Here is a 20,583-nt window from a genome sequence, read left to right on the forward strand (position 1 = left end):
GCTGATTTTTAAATGAAGCACTTAAAATGTATAAATGTTGACTATGTCTTTTAGGAATCATTTGGAGTTAATTTTTGACTATGGTATAAGGAAAATGTCCAACTTCATTCTTTTGCATGTTGGTATACAGTTATCCCAGCATTTTATAATTCTTACTACTGTCATGACATTTTCTCTCAGTAGAATATAATCTCCATGAAAGCAGGAAACTTGTCAAGTTCATCACTGTTCTAATTACTATTGCTGTGTAACAATCATTCCATGTAATGCTAGAAACAATCGTTTTATTACACCTACAGATTCTTTTGGTCTGGAATCTGAATAGGGCCCAATGGGAATGGCTTGTGTTTGTTGCAGGATGTCTGCCATCTCACCAGGGACATCTCAGTGACTGGAACATCATTATTAGTAGGCATCTTTATACACATTTCTGGCAGTGGATGCTGGCCATCAGCTGGAACTTTAGCTGGGGCACTTGGCCAGAGTACTTAAATGTGATCTAGCTATATGGCCTCGGCTTCCTCATTCTATAGTATCTCCAGATAGTCAGCTTCTTATGCAGCAGCTCAGGCCTCTAAAAGCTTGTGCTCCAGCACAGCATAGAAGCCAATTGCCTTTTCTTACTAGCATCAAAAATCAAGAGGTGAGTCAGTAGCCCTCCCAGGTTTAAGGGATGGGGATGGACTCTCAATGGGAGGATCCATAAATAGGAAAATGTAGAACATTATAGAATAGAAGATTGTGTCCCAGCCATCTTTGAAAAATATAATATGCTACTGTATCTTCAGTACCTAGAGCATAATGAGTATTAGTAAATACTGAATGAACACTAAGCATGGTGTGGGGGGTTTCGTTGATTTTGGTTGTGTGTGTATTTTGTTTTTTGATACAGGGTCTGGCTGTATTCCTGGGCTAGAGTGCAGTAGCTTCATCATAGCTCTCTGCAACCTTAAATTCATAGGCATAAGTGATCCTCCTGCCTCAGCCTCCCAAGAGGCTGGGACTGTAGGCAGACGCCACCATGGTCAGCTAATGTTTTTGTTTTTGTTTTTATTAAATCATAGCTGTGTACATTAATGCAATCATGGGGTACAATGTGCTGTTTTTATATACAATTTGAAATATTTTCATCAAACTGGTTAATATAGCCTTCATGACATTTTCTTTTATTTTTATTTATTTATTTATTTTTTTGAGACAGCCTCAAGCTGTAGCCCTGGGTAGAGTGCCGTGGCATCACAGCTCACAGCAACCTCCAACTCCTGGGCTCAGGTGATTCTCCTGCCTCCGCCTCCCAAGTAGCTGGGACTGTAGGCACCCAGCTATTTTTTGGTTACAGCTATCATTGTTGTTTAGCAGGCCCAGGCTGGATTCGAACACGCCAGCTCAGGTGTATGTGGCTGGCGCCTTAGCAGCTTGAGCCACAGGCATCGAGCCATGACATTTTCTTAGTTATTGTGTTAAGACATTTATATTCTACACTTAGAAAATTTCACATGTACCCTTGTATGATGCACCGTAGATGTCGTCCCACCAATTACCCTCCCTCCACCCATCCTTCCCCCTCCCCTCTCCTGCCTTTCCTCTTTCCCCTTCTTCTTGGGCTATAATTGGGTTATAGCTTGAAAGCTATAAATTGGTTTCATATAGGGCTGAGTACATTGGATACTTTTTCTTCCATTCTTGAGATACTTTGCTAAGAAGAATATTTTCCAGCTCTATCCATGTAAACATGAAAGAGGTAAAGTCTCCATCTTTCTTTAAGGCTGCATAATATTCCATGGTGTACATATACCACAATTTATTAATCCATTCGTGGGTTTATGGGCACTTGGGCTTCTTCCGTGACTTAGCAATTATGAATTGGGCTGCAGTAAACATTCTGGTACAAATATCTTTGTTATAATGTGATTTTTGGTCTTTTGGATATATACCTAGTAGAGGAATTGTAAGATCGAATGGCAGGTCTATTTTTAGATCCCTAAGTGTTCTCCAGACATCTTTCCAAAAGGAACGTATTAGTTTGCACTCCCACCAGTAGTGTAGATGTGGACTCACAATCCACGCCAGCATCTCTGGTTTTGGGATTTTGTGATGTGGCCTAATCTTACTGGAGTTAGATGACATCTCAAAGTAGTTTTGATTTGCGTTTCTCTGATGAGCATTTTTTTCATATGTCTGTAGGCTGTGCACCTGTCTTCAGAGAAGTTTCTCTTCAAGTCCCTTGCCCAGCCTGAGATGGGATCACTTGTTCTTTTCTTGCTAATACGTTTGAGTTCTCTGTGGATTCTGGTTATTAAACCTTTTTTTTTTTTTTTTTGCAGTTTTTGGCCGGGGCTGGGTTTGAACCTGCCATCTCCAGCATATGTGGCCCGCGCCCTACCCCTTTGAGCCACAGGTGCCGCCCCTGGTTATTAAACCTTTATTGGAGACATAACCTGCAAAAACCTCCCATTCTGAGGGCTGTCTGCTTGCTTTACTTACTGTGTTCTTGGCTGTGCGGAAGCTTTTTAGTTTGATCAGGTCCCAGTAATGGATTTCCGGTGTTGTTTCAATTGCCGGGGGACGGGGGGGGGGGTCCTCTTCATAAAATATTTGCCCAGGCTGATTTCTTCAAGTGTTTTCCCTATACTTTCTTCTAATATTTTTATAGTTTCATATCTTAAGTTTAAATCTTTAATCCAGTGAGAGTCTGTCTTAGTCAATGGTGAAAGATGCGGGTCCAGTTTCAGTCTTCTACAGGTCGCCAGCCAGTTCAGCCAACACCATTTGTTAAATAGGAAATCTTTTCCCCACTGAATGTTTTTATTTGGCTTGTCAAAGATCAAATAACGGTTGGTTATTTGATCTTGGTTATCTATTCTGTTCCATATATCTACCTCTCTGTTTTTGTGCCAGTACCATGCTGTTTTGATCACTATCGATTTATAGTATAGTCTGAGGTCTGGTAGTGTGATTCCTCCTGCTTTGTTTTTATTTCTGAGTAATGTCTTGGCTATTCGAGGTTTTTTCTGATTCCAGATAAAATGAAGTATTATTTTTTTGAGATCTTTAAAGTACGACAGTGGAGCTTTAATAGGGATTGCATTAAAATTGTATATTGCTTTGGGGAGTATGGATATTTTAACGTGTTGATTCTTCCCAGCCATGAGCATGGTATGTTTTTCCATTTGTTAACATCTTCAGTTATTTCTTTTCTTAGAGTTTCATAATTCTCTTTATAGAGATCTTTCACGTCCCTTGTTAGGTAAACTCCCAAATATTTCATCTTCTTTGGCACTACTGTGAATGGAATAGAATCCTTGACTGTTTTTTCAGCTTGACTATTGTTGGTATATATAAAGGCTATAGATTTATGAGTGTTGATTTTGTAACCTGAGATGCTGATCCTTGATCAAGAAGTGATTCCTTGATCACTTCTAAGAGTTTTGTAGTAGAATCCTTGGTGTTTTCCAGATGTACAATCATATCATCTGCGAAGAGTGAAAGTTTGATCTCTTCTGACCCTATATGGATACCCTTAATCGTCTTTTCTTCCCTAATTGCCATGGCTAAGACTTCCATCACAATGTTAAAGAGCAGTGGAGACAAGCAACCTTGCCTGGTTCCTGATCTAAGTAGAAATGATTTCAATTTAACTCCATTCAATACGATATTGGCTGTGAGTTTGCTGTAGATGGCCTCTATCAATTTAAGAAATGTCCCTTCTAGGGCAGTGCCTGTGGCTCAGTGGGTAGGGTGCCAGCCCCATATACCGAGGGCAGCGGGTTCAAACCCGGCCCCGGCCAAACTGCAACAACAAAATAATAGCCAGGCGTTGTGGCCAGCACCTGTAGTCTCAGTTACTCAGAAGGCTGAGGGAAGAGAATCACCTAGGCCCAGGAATTGGAGGTTGCTGTGAGCTGTATGATATGATGCCATGGCACTCTACCGAGGGTGATAAAGTGAGACTCTGTCTCGACAAAAAAAAAAAAAACAAAAAAAAAAAGAAGAAAGAAATGTCCCTTCTATACCAATTTTCTTAAGTGTTCTGATCATGAAAGAATGCTGGATATTATCAAAAGCTTTTTCTGCATCAATTGAGAAAATCATATGGTCTTTGTTTTTTAATTTGTTTATGCGATGAATTATATTTATAGATTTCTGTATATTGAACCAGCCTTGAGATCCTGGGATAAAACCCACTTGGTCATGGTGTGTAATTTGTTTGATGTGTTGCTGGATTCTGTTTGCTATAGGATCTCGTTCAATATTTTTGCATCAATATTCATTAGTGATATTGGTTTATAATTTTCTTTTCTTGTTGGGTCTTTTCCTGGTTTGGGAATCAAGGTGATGTTTGCTTCATAGAATGTGTTGGGTAGTAGTCTTTTTTTTTTTTTTTTAATTTCTTTTCTTTTTTATTTATTTTCCTTTATTTTATTTATTCTTTTTTTTTGGCCGGGTAGTAGTCCTTTTTCTTATGTATTTTGGAAAAGGTTGAGTAATATAGGTGCTAGTTCCTCTTTAGAAGTTTGGTAGAATTCTGATGTGAAGCCATCTGGTCCCGGGCTTTTCTTTTTAGGGAGATTTTTTTATAGTTGATGCTATTTCAGAACTTGATATAGGCCTGTTCAACATTTCCACTTCATTCTGGCTAAGTCTAGGAATGTGGCATGCTTCCAGGTATTGGTCTATTTCCTTCAGATTTTCGTATTTCTGATAATTGTTTTTGCTTTTGAGATGGAGTCTCACTGTGTCGCCCTCGGTAGAGTGCCATGGCATTACAGCTCACAGCAACCTCAAACTCTTGGGCTTAAGCCATTCTCTTGCCTCAGCCTCCCAAGTAGCTGGGACTACCGTCACCCACCACAAGCCCAGCTATTTTTTGATTGCAGTTGTTTTGCTGGCCCAGGTTGGGTTCGAACCCGCCACCCTTGGTTTGGTGTATGTGGCTGGCGCCATAACCACTGTGCTATGGGCACTGAGCCATTTGGATAATGTTTTTAAAAATGTATTTTTTAGAGATGGGGTGTTACTATTTCCCAGACTGGTCTTGAACTCCTGGGCTCATGTGAGGAGTGAGCCTGTCAGCATGTTAGAATTACAAACATGAGCAACCACATCTGGCTAAACACTATGGTATCTCACAAATCTTTCTCTCACATAATGTATAATAAATCCATAATATTGTGATGGGTATTATGAACTGTTTTTTAACAAATGAGAAAACAGACTTAGAGATTCTCTTGCACTTTTTTTTTTTTTTTTTTTACCTATTAGTAGAATAGAAGCATTTACACCTTTGGCCCTGAGGCCATGCTTGTTACTGATTTGCTTGAGTTCATTCAAAAAGAATTTTTTCAGTTTTTTTTATATTTTTAGCTTTTTTTTTTTCCATTTCTCTCTATCCTAGTTTGTCCTATATTTTTAGCATTATTTTAGGCTTTGTCATAGAACAGTAAACCTAACAGACAAGGTCCTTCCCCTCATTGATTAAAACAAGGTAATTTCAGGCCAGGTACATTGGCTTACACCTGTAATCCCAGCACTTAGGGAGGTTAAGGTGGGAAGATCACTTGAGGCAAGGAGTTTGAGACCAGCCTCAGCAACATGGCAAGACCACGTCTCAGAAAAAAAATAGTTTGCTTTGAATTTTTTGTTAATATAAGAGAGAACGGGTTGATATAGGGAGACAAATGTATAGAGGGTAATGACTGTGATGATACAGGCAAGACCACGAGTTGTAGATAAAAGTCACTGCATTTAGCCAGCAATGTCAAGAGCATGTTGGGCATGGTACCTGCCTATTGTGTCTTCTGTGGTCCAAACTAGCATAAATAATCCAAAGTGTTAATGGATCTGTGTTACCTTATCTATCCTAACATATTGTTGCAGTGGAGGAAACACTAGAGAGTAAGTCAGAGGAAACAACAGAAATGCTGAATGGGGCACATTTTTGTCCTCAAGGAGCTTATTGTCTAATGGGGATGGAAGATAAACTAAGTAGTTAGAATACAGTGCGATAGGTGCTATAATAATAGATATGGGATAGGTTTTGTTAGAGTTTAGAAGGTAGTAGTACCCTGCTGGTCTGGTAGTGTTAGGAAGGCTTCACATAGGAGGTGATAACCGAGCAGCTGTTTTAATGAGGAATTAGGTGGGTGAAGCCTAAGGAGAGAGCATTCCAGGCAGAAGGAGGGACATATAAAAAGGAACAAGGGGGCGGTGCCTGTGGCTCAAGGAGTGGGTTGTCGGTCCCATATGCCTGAGGTGGCGGGTTCAAACCTAGCCCCGGCCAAAAACCAAAAAAAAAAAAAAAAAAAGTAACAAGGGGAATTGTAGAATGTTTCATAAAGTGAAAATGGTGAGCGTGAGAGGAATCTCAGAGGTACAGAACCCAGAACAAGAAGGGTCTTGCATGTTGTTGCTAAGGATTTGAGGTTGATCCTTAGGGGATCAAGTGCTCCTGAAAACTTTGGAACAAGGAATAATACTCCAGAAAAGAATAGCGAACTATATGTGCAATATCAACAGTGACTATAGGCACCACAAATTTAACATGCCCCAAAACCTAACTCCTGATTCCTCCCCCAAACACCTGCTTCTGCTTTCCCCTCCGGTGAACAACAGCTTCATTCTTTGTGTTGCTAAGTCCAATCATCCATAACTCTTCTTTCCCTCACACCTCAGATGGTGTATCAAGTCCTATTGATTCTCCCTTTAAAACACACTCACTTTAGCCTGAACCAGCACCATCTCTAGGCTAGATTATTGTGGTAACCTAACTGGTTTCCTTGCTTCTCTCTGTGCCCCCTACAGTATCCTTTCCACACAGCACTTACAGATCCTTCTAAAAGGTGAGATCATGTTACTTCTGCCCTTTCTGATTGCTTCCTTAAGGAAGCTACAAAGCCACTGTCTGTCTCTGTGTTCTGTCTCCTTTCTACTATTCTCCTTATTTTATTACAGCATACTGGCCTCCTTTTGATTCCTTGGACTTTCCTAACATTCTTGCCTCAGAATCACATTTGCTGTTCTCTTTGCTTAGAATTTTCTTCCCCAAGATATCCACATTTGTGGTTCCCTCACTTTATGCAGGGCCCTGCTAATGAGGCCTTCCCTAATCCCTTATATAAAATAACAAGACTTTTCGTGCTCTTTACCTTCCTTTATTTTTTCCATAGACCTTCTGCCATCTGAAATTATATATTATTTATTTGTCTCTTTTTTCTAGAATGTAAGCTCTAAAAAGATAGGAACTTCTACTGCTTTTTTCACTGCTCTATCCCCAAGGTATAGAACATAAAGTAGCCACTTTAATAAAGTTTTGTTGGCTGAATAACTTTATTTGCATTTTTTAAATTTCACTGTGGCAGCATCATGGATAAAGAAGGTAGATGAGGAATTGACACTTGGAATTGAAATAATCTAGTCAAGAGATTTGGAGGGCATGGAGTCAAGAATTCCTTGGAAGATATCAGGTGTAGTGGCTCACACCTGTAATCCTAGCACTTTGGGAAGCCAGAGTGGAAGGATTGCTGAGACCGTGAGTTGGACACCAGCCTGAGCAAGAGTGAGCAAAAGCAAGACCTCATCTCTACAAAAAATTAGAAAATTAGCCAGACACACTGGTTTGTGCCTATAGTCCTAGCTACTTGGGAGGCTGAGGCAGGAGGATCACTTGAGCCCAGGAATTCAAGGTTGCGATGAACTATGATCAAGCCACTTCACTCCAGCCTGGGCATCAGAGCAAGACCCTGAGTTAAAAGAGGGAAAAAAAAGGAAAAAAAGAATTCCTTGGAAGAGAAAGCTGACAAGACTTGGCAACTCATTGGATAGGGAGAAGTGAAGGATAAACACGCCTAGATTTCTGCCTTGGATAGTTTGAGCAGAAGATGATGATGTCAGGGATAGATGAAGCCATGAGAGTGAATGAAATAGACTGAGGAGAATAGTAGTAAGGTGACCAACCATCCTGGTTTGCCCAGGATGGTCAGTTTGGGCACTGTAAGCCTCACATCCCAGGAAACCCCTCAGACCTCGGCAGACAAGATAGTTGGACATTCTAATACACAGAGTGAAAAGATAGCTGAAGACTGAAAACCAGCAGTTGTGGAAAGGGAGGAGGCAGAGAGGTCTGTGCGAGAAATGAAGCAGAGGCTACTCTTCTGTGGAAGAGTAGCAGAACACCGAGTGGGGCATGGATTCATGGAAGCCATGAGAGGAACACTTCAAGAAAAGAATGATCAGCAGTATAGGTTGAGTTTCTCCAAGGATTTTTGAGTTCCTGGCTGTCCTTGGCAGAACTATGATATAAACTCAGTAAATGTTTCTTAAAATAAGAGACAGAAATCACACCTCTTTTTGTTGCTAAACCAAATATTTTTTATTTATTTATTTATTGAGACAAAGTTTTTTTTTTTTTTTTTTTTTTTTTTTTTATTGTTGGGGATTCATTGAGGGTACAATAAGCCAGGTTACACTCATTGCAATTGTTAGGTAAAGTCCCTCTTGCAATCATGTCTTGCCCCCATAAAGTGTGACACACACCAAGGCCCCACCCACCTCCCTCCTTCCCTCTTTCTGTTCCCCCCCCATAACCATAATTGTCATTAATTGTCCTCATATCAAAATTGAGTACATAGGATTCATGCTTCTCCATTCTTGTGATGCTTTACTAAGAATAATATTCTGCTTGCTAACCAGGCTACAGTGCCACGGTGTAAGCCTAGCTCACAGAACTTCGAACTCCTGGATTCTAGTAGTCCTCCTGCTTCATCCTCCCAAGTAGCTGGGACTACAGGCACCCACGAGGCCTGGCTTGTTTTCTTTTCTCCTTTCAATTTTTTTTAGAGATTGGGTCTTGCTATATTGCCCTGTCTGATCTTAAACTCCAGGGCTAAAGTGATTTTCCCACCTCAGCCTCCTGAGTTGCTGGAATTGTAGGTATAAGCCACCACACCCAGCTAAACTTCTTGATTCACCTTCTATCCATCATATATCATTGTTTTAATGCAGATTCAGTCTCTCTTGTCCATTTATTAGATTTATTTTTATTTCAATTACTGACTGTGCCAGCACAATACAACTTGACTCTAATGCCCATGTTCCACCCGTAGTCCACCCTTTTTTAACTCTGCGTAGACTAAGCAAATATGCTGCTGTTTAGAAAATTTGATGGACTATCAGATTTCATATGTCTTAACTTTTAAGTCATGAATTAAGAGTTGATGAGGTAAAAACTCTACTGATGATTTACTTGTTATGCCTTCTTTTCTTTGGACCAGGATGTTGTATGATTATGTTGAAAGGAAGCGAAAGGAAAATTCAGGAGCCCAACTGCACGTCACCTATTTGGTATCTGGCAGTCTCATTCAGAATGGACATTCCGTAAGTTCTCAGAATCCTATAATGTGCTTAAATGGGTTTGTGCTATCAACAGCATTATAATATAATAAAGAAGAGAGACAAAAACAAAATTCAGTATTACAGAAGTTTTAAAAGGTATTTGAAATTGATGATTATTTTGGATTTTTAGACTAAAACTGAGAAGTTTGGATAATATGTTGGCTATGATGCATAGACTGTCATTATAGCAGTTTTCCTAGGCAACAAGGTGTTAGGAGACTGCTTCCTTTATTCCCTTTACCTCTTGTTTCCTCTTGAAGGTTCCTTGGGGACAGTAGTGGTTAATCTTCAGCCTGTTCAAAAACATAATTGTTCACAAAATACAATTTTATTATTTTGAATTGAACTTTATTTTAATTTTGAGCATTCATTTTGGCAAGCTGATGCCTAAGTGGCTGAAGGGTAGGAATTGTTGGCAGGGACTAAGCTAATGTGGTACATGGGCTGGGAACATCTTTATTCTGCATCTTCGTTTTATAATCCTATCTAGTATCTGACCATCTATCAACACAGGTCACTGCTATGTTTTCATTATCTTGACCATAAGCTTTCTCTTAGCTACTTCCATGTCCCTCTGAGGAGTCCAGGGATGACTGACTGCTCCTATGTCATGGTAGGCACTGAACGTTCTGCTGAGATATCTCCCTTCTTTTTCCTGAGCTAGACTGAGCCCTGGGAACTTTAATAATTCTCCTTCTCTGGCTACCTTCCAAAAGTAAGCCATCCCTCCTCTGTTCTTACTTCCTTCAAACCTCCTTTCTGAAGGTTCTTTTGCTTTTACCACCACAAGCCCCATGGGACTTGGTCCAAAGATCAGGGCCCCTTCTCAGATCCACTAACATATGTTTTCCTTTCTTTTGACTTTCCCTCGTAATCTTAGGTTCAAAGCCCTGATTTGTCAAAATATTGACTGGATTTTTTTTTTTAAGTGATAGATCCCAAGCATGTAAAATTTTAAACTAGAATATGACCAGGTGTGGTACCTCAGGCCTGTAATCCTAGCATTCTGGGATGCTGAGGTGGGAGGATTGCTTGAACTCAGGAGTTCCAGACCAGCCTAAGCAAGAGGGAGACCCCATCTCTACTGAAAGTAGAAAAGTTTGTGAGGCATGGGTGAATGTGCCTATAGTTTCAGGTACTCAGGAGCCTAAGGCAGGAGGATTATGTTGAGCCCAGGAGTTGGAGGCTGCAGTGAGCTACGATGATGCCACTGTACTCTACCTGGAATGTCAATTTAGTAGTTTACAAGTAGACACGTAACTGCTAAGGAGATCAGATCCTTATATTCTCCAGCCCTCATACTCTTTCCTTGTTGTCAAGCTATTTGATGAGCCAAATGATAATCAAGATGTTTGAGGTGTGGAGTCAGATGTCACTATATCTCTGAAATACAGAAGTGCAGTAGACTTGATTCACTTTCTCTCAGATAAACCCACCTTCAGAATTCTCCTCCTGTATGGCTCTTGAATAGATATTACTGTTAAAGCTTATAGCTGGATGTCATTTTTTCTATTGCCAAGGTTAACGAACATCTTCCATCTCTTTCTTTAGTTATGCCAACACCTTCAATCTTGTTGTAGTAAAGTCTTTATCTGGGAATCGCTGTGTTCCTTAAAACAGATTTTTGTTTGTTTGTTTGGTCACTGATCCCTTTGAGAGTGAAAGAAAAATGCATATGTTAACTTTCATAAAATTTTGAGATCTCATAGATCTTCCAGGGTAGGATCCAAAGTGAAGAATTTATGTTTTAAAATAATATAGATTTTTCACTCCTTAACTGCTGCATTATAACAAGAGCTCATAATTTGGAGTCCTTAGATTGTTTTCATAGTCTTCAAAGTCCAGGAGATTCTTGAATGAAACTGAAAATGCATTCAGATTGTGTTCCTCGGTGCCTTTTTCTGAGACCATTTTCAAAGCAATGTGTAACTTATAATAAGTTAAAAATGTCTAAGTCATAGGTTGCATTTTTAAATTTAAGAGGACTTTTTTTTTTGAGACAGAGTCTCATTATGTCGCCCTCTATAGAGTGCTGTGGCGTCATAGCTCACAGCAACCTCAAACTCTTGGGCTTAAGGGATTCTCTTGCCTTAGCCTCCCAAGTAATTGGGACTACAGGTGCCTGCCACAATGCCTGGCTATAAGAGGGCATTTAAATTCTGCCCAGCTTTTTTAAAGCAGTAGAATGCTTTTTGGAACAATCATAATCAGAATTCCTTATATAAAATAAATTAAGAGTCAATTTGCTATGGTTGAAGTGGCTGGGAGGATTTTGGAACCCTGTACTTCCTCTCCTAATACCCTCAACTGGGAAGCTCTTTGGAACACTTTAGAATTAACTGACCAAATGTGGTTGTTTACCTCCTTAAAGGCAGTCCTCTTAGGGAAAGGCAAATTTTTAAGCATAATAGCAGGTTGGTTATTCAGTTCTTCTAATTTCTTTTTAAAGTTGTGTTTGTAGAAAGAAAAAAAATGTTATAGGCTTTGTGTGGGTTTTAATAAAAAATGTTAATTTTGGCCTGTGAGGTAGCTCATAGCTGTAACACTAGCACTCTTGGAGGCTTGAGGCCCAATGTTGAGAGCCTGAGCAAGAGTGAGACCCTGTCTCTACAAAAAAATTGAAAAATCAGCTGGATGTGGTGGCTGGCACCTGTAGTCCCAGCTACTTGGGAAGCTGAGGCATGAGAATCACTTGAGCCCAGGAATTTGAGGTTTCTGTGAGTGCTGTATGATGATGCCTGGACAACAGACTTTATTTCAAGGGAAAAAATACGTATATGTATATGTATGTATATGTATATAAATTTTATTTTTCCAATGATTGTGATTATGAAAAATGTTTAACAATAAACAGAAAGTTAAAGCATCCTTCAAATCTCATCCCAGAGATTCTTTCAGAGAATTATTTGAAATTTCAAGGTAATGTTTGGTTGATTCTCTTTGTGTGATGATTTATCTTTTGTGAGTTCCCCATTATTTCATCTAATGATTTTAGCTATATCACTGCCTAAATCATTAATTCACTAGAGATTACAAAATGATGATTAATAATCCTTCTGTATTTTTAGCTGGAAACTTCCCTATAAAGAATTTTCTCTGATCAACTAGCCATATTTTCCCTAACTACTAAAGTGGTCAGGGAACTTGGCCCCTGCTAGACTCTGGGTTTTTGGGTGCTAAACTTAGTCTTGTGTCCTTAGTCTATGTTAACAGAAATGCATTGAATCAGGGCTCCACTCTGGTCTCCATTCTTATAGCACCAGCTGGCATTGCTACTCCATTGTTTTTATGCATTTTCATAAATGCTAAGGCAGCAGTTAGCCACACTGAACTGTCGGGGCTGTCCAAATTTTCTCCTGAGGTACAAGTTGGTGTTTGGGGGCTCTTAAAAACAAACTGCATGGGTTTTGAGTGGTTACTTCCTAATGCTCTATAATTTTTATAATGAGCTCTGTAATTTTTAGTGTGCAATTTTGCAGAGCATGACATTTTTTTCTTTCCTAGAATAAACCAATGAAAATGACATTTTTAGGTATGCTTATTTTTTTAAGAGAAAACACATTATGAAAACATACTAATATTCCTGTTCAAATTTATGATTACACTTCAACTTCTTTGATTTTTTTATATTGCTCCTTTCACTTATGTTGTAAATTTTAGTGGTTCCTAACATTAATAGAAATATGTTTTGCTTTAGCCAAATATATGAGGTCTAGAAAAGCAAAACCAATATTATTACTAACAATTTGATTACTGAAAATATTTTAAGATTTCTTTGTCTGTAGGATACATCTTACTAAGGTTGCACAGTCATCCTGTGTTTCAGAATCACTTGATTCCACACTGTGGTAAAGTCACGGATTCAATATCTAGTTAAATTCCATTTTGTTTTTGCTTTCAATAAAGGTTCCATCCTTTATCTTACAGGTCTTGGTTTTGCCTTTTTCTTTCATTGTTTTTGTTACTATATATTTATATATTGTATAATATATTTATTATATAAATATTGTATATATAAAGCAAATATATATTCGTATTACCTACTTTTTTATATAAAAGTTTACATACCATACTTACTTTCATATAACTTAGTATGAAAGTTTTCACTTGTGCTTTTTTGTTTCACAGTGGGTCCTGAACATCACTCCATAGCAATTATAGAAATTGCTTATTATAAGAATAATAATAATACATTGCAGTAGTAGTAATAATACTACTTTATTATTGTAATAATAATAGTAATGATAATACTACATTGACAGATATGCCTTAGCTTATTCAGCAGTTTCTTTTTGAAAGTTATTTGGATTATTTATAATCTTTGGCTATTAAAGTAGTGCTGTCATGAATAGCTTAGTATATATGTGTTTTGAATATTTTTGCTAGTGTGTTTTAGGGTTATATTCCTGAAGCTGGATTGCTTGGTTAAAGAGTAAATGTACATGTACTTTTGTTGTGTATTGCCAAATAATTCTCCATTTCTCATTCCCACCAATAACGTATGAGGGTGCCTATTCCACACAAAACACGTTGTCTGTGTTTCAGGGCTATATGCATTTCTTTATCTGTAAACTGTCTCTTTATACAACTGCCCATTTTTCTAAAGGGTTATTAGTCTGTTTTCTTTATTTTTAGAAGCTATGTATTAACCTTTTGTGATACATGTTGTAGATATTTTTCCCACTTTATCATTTGTCTTTGTACTTTGCTTAAAGTTTTTTTGCCATTCAAACATTGATTTGTTTTGTGAGTTATGTGGATTATTTCTGGATTTTAAGTTATATTTAAGGAACTCTCCCTCATTCTTAGGTTATAAAAGGATTTACCCATGTTTTCTTCCAGTACACTTATGTTTTCAATTTTTACACTTAAATCTCTGATCCATTTAGAACTTATTCTGGCATGTGGTGTGAAGGACAAATCTAATTTTTACCTGGTTCCATATGATTATGCAATAATTCTCATTAAATCACTCACTAAAAAGTCTTTTCCTCACACTGATAGGAGATGCTATATTTTAATTATAGTATTGAAATCCATTACTTTCCTTAACCTTATTGAGAAGTTTTAGAGTAAACAAATTAAAAATTAGTCTGACTTTATTAAATTGGACTATATAGCTATTAAGAAATAGCTAGTTGTTAACCAGTGTGATGAAAATGTGTCAAACTGTTTATAAAACCAGTGTATGGTGCCCATGATTGCATTAATGTACACAGCTATGATTTAATAATAAAAAAAAAGAAAAAGAAATAAAAATAAAATAGAAAAACTAGCTGGTTGTGGTGTTACATGCCTGTAGTCACAGCCACTCAGGAGGCTGAGGCAGGAGGATTGCTTGAGCCTAAGAGTTGAGGTTGGAGTGAGCTATGATGACACCACAGCACTCTATCAAGGGCAGCTATGAATAGCTATTTTTTTCTGTTTTTAGTAGAGATGGGGTCTCGCTTTGCTCAGGCAGGTCTCCAATTCCTGAGCTCAAGGGATCCTCCCCTCTTGGCCTCCTAGAGAGCTAGGATTATAGGCAAAAGCCACTTCACCCAGCCTGAAGTTTTTCTTTTAAACAGATCTAATTCACATACTATACTGTTCATCCATTTAAACAGACAATGTAATGGCTTTTAGTTTATTCATAAAATTGTGCAACCATCACCATAATCTGTTTGAGAACATTTTCATCATCTCAAAAAGGAGCTCCATACCCATTAACAGTCACTCTCCATTTCCTTTAAATTCTTCCCTGGAGCCCAAGGCAACCACTAATCTAATTTTTGTCTCTGGGATTTTACCTTTTGTGCATTTTAGATAAATAAAATCATATAATATGTGGTAAAAAAAAAAAAGAAAGAAAGAAATAGCTATTGTTTTCCTAATTTCACATCCATACACAATGGAATGTGACTTTAGAATTCCGAGTACTATAAACACTAATGAAATGTTATTTCCTTATAGTGCCACAAGGTTGCAGTAGTGAGAGAAGATAAATTGGAAGGTAAGTGTTTTAATGATAGAGCAAGTTTTTCCTCTTATGGCATTAATGTAGGTTCAATAAAAAATCTGCCCCTAACTTCTACATATAATTTATTTAGTTATTTAACTGAAGAGCTCTATATTCCTTTTATTAGTAGTTTTTGAAACATGTTAAAATATGATACTGTATCTGCCTAACTTCCCATTTTTTAAGGCCAATAGATGCTGACATTTATAAAGCACTTTTATCACTGGCTTACAAAATTTGTGACAGACACACAAAAAACTGTTATGAAGTGTATGGAACACTTTCTTCAACTGTAAAAAGACAATAGTCTCTAAATATTATGTTGTATTCCATAATTTTTTTTTTTTTAGAAAGTAAATTAAAGAATGCTTTTCTAGAAGTCCAAAAGACTTCTAAATTAAATTTGTCCACAGTTTCAAGACTATTAATGCTACTGTTCTATTGTTTAAAAACTGAATTCAAAGGAATTTAATAAAAATCAGTCCTTGTGATATTGGACCTATATCTCAAGACAAAACCTATTCTGTTGAACTTTGTATATAAAGACTCCTCTCAGTGTTATGGGGGCATTTTCTTACCAAATTAACTCTAAAGTATTCAAGGTGGTGGAAATGTCCATCTTTTTTTTTGTCTGAATTCCTATAGTGGGAGGCAGCAAGATTTCTTCATTCTGTATATGGGTACATTATGATTATTTACTATGTGTTAGGCACTGGGGATGAAGAACAAGTTAGGAACAATTTGTTCCCTTGTGGAACCTAAAATTTGTTTTTGTGATGTTCTTTTGTGTTTTTCTTCTGCATACGTAATCTAATTAGTAATATTTTTGTTCCATATATAGAGTTGCTTTCTCTAGACTAAAATTGAAATACATAAGTGAGTCTTCTCAGATAGAGATTACTTTTTCTTTTTTAACTATGTGCTAGAGTGTAAGGTTTGTCTCTGACTTAAAAAAAAGATCATCATAGTCATCATCAATCATTAATTAATATTTACTAAGTGTCCACTGGATGAGTGATACCCTCACAGGTGCTGTACTTAGAAATGACTCACCACCACCTACCTTGTCATAATGTTCCCATTACAGACAGAAGAGTTGATGTTATACTGTAAATGTGGCTGTTTGGCCTGTTAGAGTGTTTTAGACCACCACAAATTGCAAATGGTTTTAATGCAGAAGTGTTTCTTGTTGAAGTCCCCACATGCTATGAAGTTTGTGTATTAACAGACTACTTTTCCTGTTGACTTGTAGCAGTGAAGTCCAAGCTAGCTGTGACTGCCAGCATCCATGTGTACAGCGTCCAAAAAGCCATGCTAAAGGACAGTGGGCCTCTGTTCAATACTGACTATGACATCCTTAAAAGCAACTTGCAGAACTGCAGCAAGTAAGCTCCTTCGTGTTCCTTGTGGGCTTCTTTACAGATTGATTTTGTAAGATGTTTACACAGTGGCTGCCTCTTAAGAGTGCATGCCAAGTTTAGTAAAACCCCATTTATCTTGCAGTGAGACACATGCCTGGTTTTATTAGTACATCATAAGGTGAAAAATAGCAGCCACAACCCATATTGAAAACCCCAGCAGACTACCCATAAATCTATTTCTCATATATTTATCCTGTCACTGCCACCAGAGATGTTCGTTGTGCCCCCTCTAATTCCCCTACACCAGTCTCTACTTGTCTAATTCCTACCCATCCTTCAAGAACCAGTTCAAAATATTGTCCTTTAAAAAACTATTCCTAATCTGATACCTCTCTACTTTCTATCTAAAAGCAACTTTTTCCTAGGTTTCCATAACCAGGATAAGATCTTATAAATCTTTTGTATCCTTCCCTTCACAGCATAGGGAGGTAGTAGGCTATAATATATATACATTTTGGAAATTGATGGTCATAGGCTTGAGTCAGGACTTTGCTGCTTAATAGTCCAGTGGCTTTGGACAAATTACTTAAATTCTTGGAGCTTTCGATTCTTCGTCCTTGCATTAGATGTAATATTACCTACTTTGTGGGATTTTATTGAGAGTTCATGTCAGTTTCCCAAACATATATTTAACACCTACTACTTTGACAGGTGCTAAGCAAGATGATTTGAATTCAATATCTGATGAGTACCTATAATAACATATCACATACCACATAGTGAATATGGCTCAGTACCTGCTCATGGAACTGATGATCTTATGGGAGACAGTATGAGAGTGCTATAATAGGAATAATAGTGTAATTAGACAAGTGTAGGAAGATGTTTGAAGAGGCTTTTATCTTCCATGTTTAAATGGGTGGAGTTAGGTGGCAAGATAGATAAACCTTCCTAAAGCTTATGACATTGAAGTTGAGTCCTGAAAGTACAGTAGAAATAGCCAGGCAAAGGAGAGATGGGAGATTAAAGACAGAGCTAAGAGAGAAAATATAATGCTGTGTAAAACCCTACTAGTTTTCTATGGCTGGAACTTAGGGTGAGAGGTACAAAATAATTAGATAGAAGACTGAAGAGGCCAACTAAGATAAGAAGAAGTTTAGACTTTATTCTGAGAACACTGGAGAGCCACTAAACATTTTAAAGCAGATCAAGTAAAGTGATCAAAAATGAATTTTAGAAAGATCACTAACTGTGATATCGAAGATACAACAGAGGGGGATAATCTGGAGGTGAGGCTATCAGGGAGGAGAAATATTACAATGATCCAGGGTGGAGACAGCAGTTACCTGGTAAAAAGTTAAAGAATCACAACCATCAAAAACCTTAATGTGTGGTAGTAGTTGGAAAAAAAGTGTCAGGGGGTGGCTGTTCATAGTGTTAAGGATGATACCCATGTTTCTGGCTTGCACATGCTTTAGGCGAGGGCAAAATGATGAGTTAGGTTTTGGCCCTGCTGAGTTTGAGAAGCCTGTGGGAAATTCACTTGGGGATGTTCATTGCAATAGTTATGTGAGTCCAGAGCTAAGGAGAAATCTAGAGTGAAGACAGATTTTGAAATCAGGGAGGGATAGGTAAGTCACTAGGCCATAGCAGTAGTCATGCAGATAGAACATATAGAATGAAAGAGTGGCAGAAAATAAAACTGTAGGCCACAATTACTAGCTGTGTGACCTTGGGCAAGTTATTTGATTTCTATGCTTCCATTTCCTTATCAGTAAAGCTAACAAAAATGCCAACCTCACAAGACTATAGAAGATTAAATGGCACTTAGCAAAAAGGTGGGAAAACAGGAGCTCATAGGGAGAAGGCAGAGACAAGAAGAAAATCAACAAGAATACATGGGGCTCCAGAAGTTAATGGAAGAATTTCAGAAGGAGGGACTGGTCAACAATGTCAAGCATTGTTGAGAAGCCAAGGAAGATTAGAACTGAAAAGTGTCCATTGGATTTTGTGTCCAGTGATGGCCTTGATTTTTCAGTTTTCAGTGGACTACCCATAAATCTATTCTGGTCAGCTGAGTAAATGGGGACATAAGAAAGTGAGACAGTGAATATGTGTAACTCTTTGATAGTAAAATGGAACAACAAACAGGTTTGTGTAAGTCCCATGAGAATGGGGATCATGTCTAATTTGTTAGCTGTGTACCCAAAATACTGCCTGGCTTATAATAAGTATTCAGTAAATAACTGTTGAATGAATTAATGATAAGAGTTCTTTTTTTTTCTTTAGTTCAAAACCTTGAGTAAAATAGGCATATAAATATTTATTAAATAAATAAATGTAATTATATAGCCAAAAAATAATTTACAAGTCCAGTGTCTTTTAGGGAAGGTTCTAAGAAAACGTTAACACCCTGTCTCAGTGAGTAGGGCGCCAGCCCCATATACTGAGGGTGGCAGGTTCAAACCCGGCCCCGGCCAAACTGCAACAACAACAAAAAAATAGCCAGGTGCTGTGGCGGGCACCTGTAATCCCAGCTATTCGGGAGGCTGAGGCAAGAGAATCGCCTAAGCCCAAGAGCTGGAGGTTGCTATGAGCTGTGATGCCATAGCACTCTACCAAGGGCAACAAAGTGAGACTCTGTCTCAAAAAAAAAAAAAAAAAAGCAGAAATCGTTAACACCCTGGTAAGTTTATATAAAATATATTGTTAGATTTCAAAAATAATGTGTATTAAAGTCTAGGTTTGGTATGTCAAGCTCTAAAAATCAGATCTTCCATTGTATCTAGAAAGTGAACAAATAAAAAAAGCAACTCAAAAGTTCAAAATGAAATTTGCACAGGGCCCTCTAAAATAAACATGGCAAGTAGAAATATGGTAATAGAAAACACTTCAGTGGAACTTTACCTAAATACTTAAAGTATCCTCAGTAGAAATGTGAAAAATTTATCTCCAGTAAAGAAGTATTTGGTCCCAAGAATTATGGGCCAACTGAGATCTGACTCATGATTTTGTGTGTTTTAAGAAGTGCTGTGACAGGAAGAAAGTTGAAATTTTGGTATTGCAGAGATTCTTCTCTCTTCGGACATACTCTCGGTCTTAACTTGGTCTCTTCCTTGTTGCCAATTCCTGGTCTTGACCTTAAGGTGTGAAATGCAGACCAAACAGAGAAAGAGTTGTCTCAAGCCAACTTTAGATCTCGAAAATGAAATAAAACATTGCCCTTTTCCTTGTACGTGGAAGCACTGCAAGGCCAGAAGGGAAGAGCGGTGGGTGAAAGTAAATGATTTCCGTCTGTTATTAACTCTGAGTCACAAAAGATGTGTATCACTGTAGGGTTTTCTGACTATAATAAATCAGTAGATGATTTTTGGAGCAGTTGACTCCGGCTTTGGGGCTGCTTAGTCTAAAGTTATCAATACTATTGAAATAATTTATTAGGGATTTTTTTTTCTTAGGCCAGGTATTCTAGCAGGTGTTCGTAAAGATGTGCCTGGTTGATCTTGAGGATAATTGATACCACAATGTAGTTTCTAAATCTCCCCCATCTCCCACTCCAAATTGAGGTGATACACTAAAGGGAGAGAGCCAGAAGCTTCACCTTGTCATTCTTTCACCTTTGTCTTTCCTGTTACTTGCTATTGTTAGGTTTTATGCTGGGTGCCTGAAATTTAAAAAATAAATAAGACCTTTAAGGAGCTTATACCTACCCCGAGTAAGCAAAATAAATAAAATGTTTTTCCTTGTTAGGAAAAGTTGTGCTTTAAGTATAACCTTTGAAAAGTCTGAATCAGTTATCTGTTTATAATGTAGAATGTTACTTTTTTTTTTTTT

At 37.8% G+C, this 20,583-nt stretch overlaps 1 protein-coding gene across 3 annotated transcripts in view; it reads left to right on the forward strand.

Annotated features, from left to right (window-relative positions):
• Positions 1-20,583, forward strand: part of POLD3 (DNA polymerase delta 3, accessory subunit) — a 70,329-nt gene that overhangs the window by 9,083 nt on the left and 40,663 nt on the right. For all 3 annotated transcript variants that reach the window (XM_053561055.1, XM_053561056.1, XM_053561057.1), the window contains exons 3-5: positions 9,270-9,372; positions 15,343-15,382; positions 16,641-16,773. In XM_053561055.1, the coding sequence (XP_053417030.1) occupies positions 9,270-9,372; positions 15,343-15,382; positions 16,641-16,773 (276 nt within the window). The remainder of the gene's footprint in view (positions 1-9,269; positions 9,373-15,342; positions 15,383-16,640; positions 16,774-20,583) is intronic.

The sequence above is a fragment of the Nycticebus coucang genome, chromosome 14 (assembly GCF_027406575.1).
Source record: "Nycticebus coucang isolate mNycCou1 chromosome 14, mNycCou1.pri, whole genome shotgun sequence".
NCBI classification, from domain to species: domain Eukaryota; kingdom Metazoa; phylum Chordata; class Mammalia; order Primates; family Lorisidae; genus Nycticebus; species Nycticebus coucang.